Source organism: Cyprinodon variegatus, unplaced genomic scaffold, assembly GCF_000732505.1.
Source record: "Cyprinodon variegatus isolate N-32 unplaced genomic scaffold, C_variegatus-1.0 Scaffold524, whole genome shotgun sequence".
In the NCBI taxonomy this organism is placed as follows: Eukaryota; Metazoa; Chordata; class Actinopteri; order Cyprinodontiformes; family Cyprinodontidae; genus Cyprinodon; species Cyprinodon variegatus.
The window spans coordinates 436,777-438,711 of NW_015150977.1; the positions used below are offsets into that span (position 1 = coordinate 436,777).

General features: G+C 42.7%; 1 protein-coding gene across 2 annotated transcripts in view; it reads left to right on the top strand.

The window, feature by feature from the left end:
* The window catches only part of myo5b (myosin VB), a 63,159-nt gene that overhangs the window by 46,279 nt on the left and 14,945 nt on the right, over positions 1-1,935 (top strand). For both annotated transcript variants that reach the window (XM_015391087.1, XM_015391088.1), the window contains exon 27: positions 593-832. In XM_015391087.1, the coding sequence (XP_015246573.1) occupies positions 593-832 (240 nt within the window). The remainder of the gene's footprint in view (positions 1-592; positions 833-1,935) is intronic.

Below are 1,935 nucleotides of genomic sequence, written 5' to 3' on the forward strand. Positions count from 1 at the left end.
GCACACCTCGGACACTATCCCAGACACCGTACAGGACGCTAGTTTGTAGCTCTGTGCGACGGTCTGTTGGTTTGCACCCAAAGCCAAAACACTCAGCGCCACGGCCAGCCTTTGGAGAACACTCAGGGGTGAACTGTGTGTCGTCCGGCGTTGAATCAGGGGTTGTAGACGGCAAACAAGCTCGTCAAACCGACACACGGACACCCACAATCCTAGCTAGTTCATGATTATCCCTCCAGCGTTGTGGCGTGGAATAACATAGCGCAGACCACACCTCAATATGGGACATAAATCAAAAATATACCTGCGACAAGCTAACTGTGACACACTTCTGCTGAAGTATAGAGTTCCCGTAACTCTTCTAAAACAGCCTGAGCCGCTGGAACAGAACCAGAAGCAAAAACTGCAGAGGTCCTGGTGTGAACGCTGAAACCAGTTCCCTGTTATAAGGCGATAGGCTCTTGTTAACATAGTGAAGATGTTTTGTTTTTATTAGATGTTTATAAGACACCAATAATGTAGACATATTTCTAATGTAAGCAGGAAAAGCAGTTCAGGTTTTGATGGTAACAGAAGCTGCGTTCCTCAACAGAGACAGGAGCTTGAATCGGAAAACAAGAAGCTAAAGAACGACCTGAACGACCTGAGGAAGACCATCTCTGAGCGAGCATCGCAGGACAGCTCATCCAGTGAGCTGCAGGACAGCTACAACCTGCTGCTCAGTCAGCTGAGGGCAGCCAACGAGGAGCTCGACGCCCGTAAGGAGGAGGTCCTTATCCTGAGGACGCAGATCGTGAGCAACGTCCAGCTGCAGGAGCAGAGCGAACGCATCGTGAGTCTTTATACTGAAGCTGAAAACCAGACCCGGAAGATCGGATTTAAGGTTGAAAGGTTGAAACTATGAAAGCTCATTGGTAGAATTCCCTTATGACAGAAAGAAGGCCACGATTCACACCATTTTATCATCCGGAGGGGGGAAACATTTAATTACAAAACCGAATTCATACAGCCGTCTTAAACACTTCATACATTCAGCACTGCATCGTCACATTTCAGTTATTCCCTCGAAACTCTCATGTCATCTCAGTTGTTTTATAGTCTCAACATCGCATTACGTAACTGCAAAGCACAGGAATATCATGTCGAAAGATTACTGGAATTCACGTGTGCTGGTCGACGCCAGCGGTTGCTTTGACACTCGGAGGAATGCTTATACAGATGTTCTCTGCTTATGCCAAAACCTCTTAATATATCATCTAATTGCGTACGAATAAGGCATTAAGGACTGTATTATTGCTAAGACTCATACTTGACCTTCAGCATGTACTGTTTTGTTGCTAAGTAAGTATAGGGCCATGTGTAAGGATATATAAGGCAATAAAACTGCTTCTACAAAACTTGGCAACGCTTTCTTTTACAGTACATCAATAACCAAGTAATGACATAGCAAGTCGCACTATATTACTTGGTAATAGGAAAAACTTTATTTGGTATTTACCCCAAAATTAAGCTATGCAGGTAATTATTAGAGTTGTATGTTACTATGTAACAATCGATACTTTTGGTGGGTAATTACCATAAAGTTACCACATAGCAGTTTCTATTATTGGCCATCACCTACCAACGGCTTACAAAGTAAAAGTAACTAATGATCAGGTAAATAAAGCGTTATAAAACTGAACTAATGTTACATATAAATAAGAGTTTAGTTAAGTAGATTGGTTTGCTGTATTCTAGGTTTGGTTTACGGTTATATGCCAAGTAATAAACTGCATTTTACTAGATAATAACACTTATTTGTGTCGGTGAAATTACTAATTTACCCGTAAATAACGGTTTGACATCTAAGAAGGCTGACTTTTAGCCTGGGTGCCATTCCGAACTTAGTCCCGCCCACAACGTTTGAGGTCGGGAATTTCGGTCTGGCATTGCTCA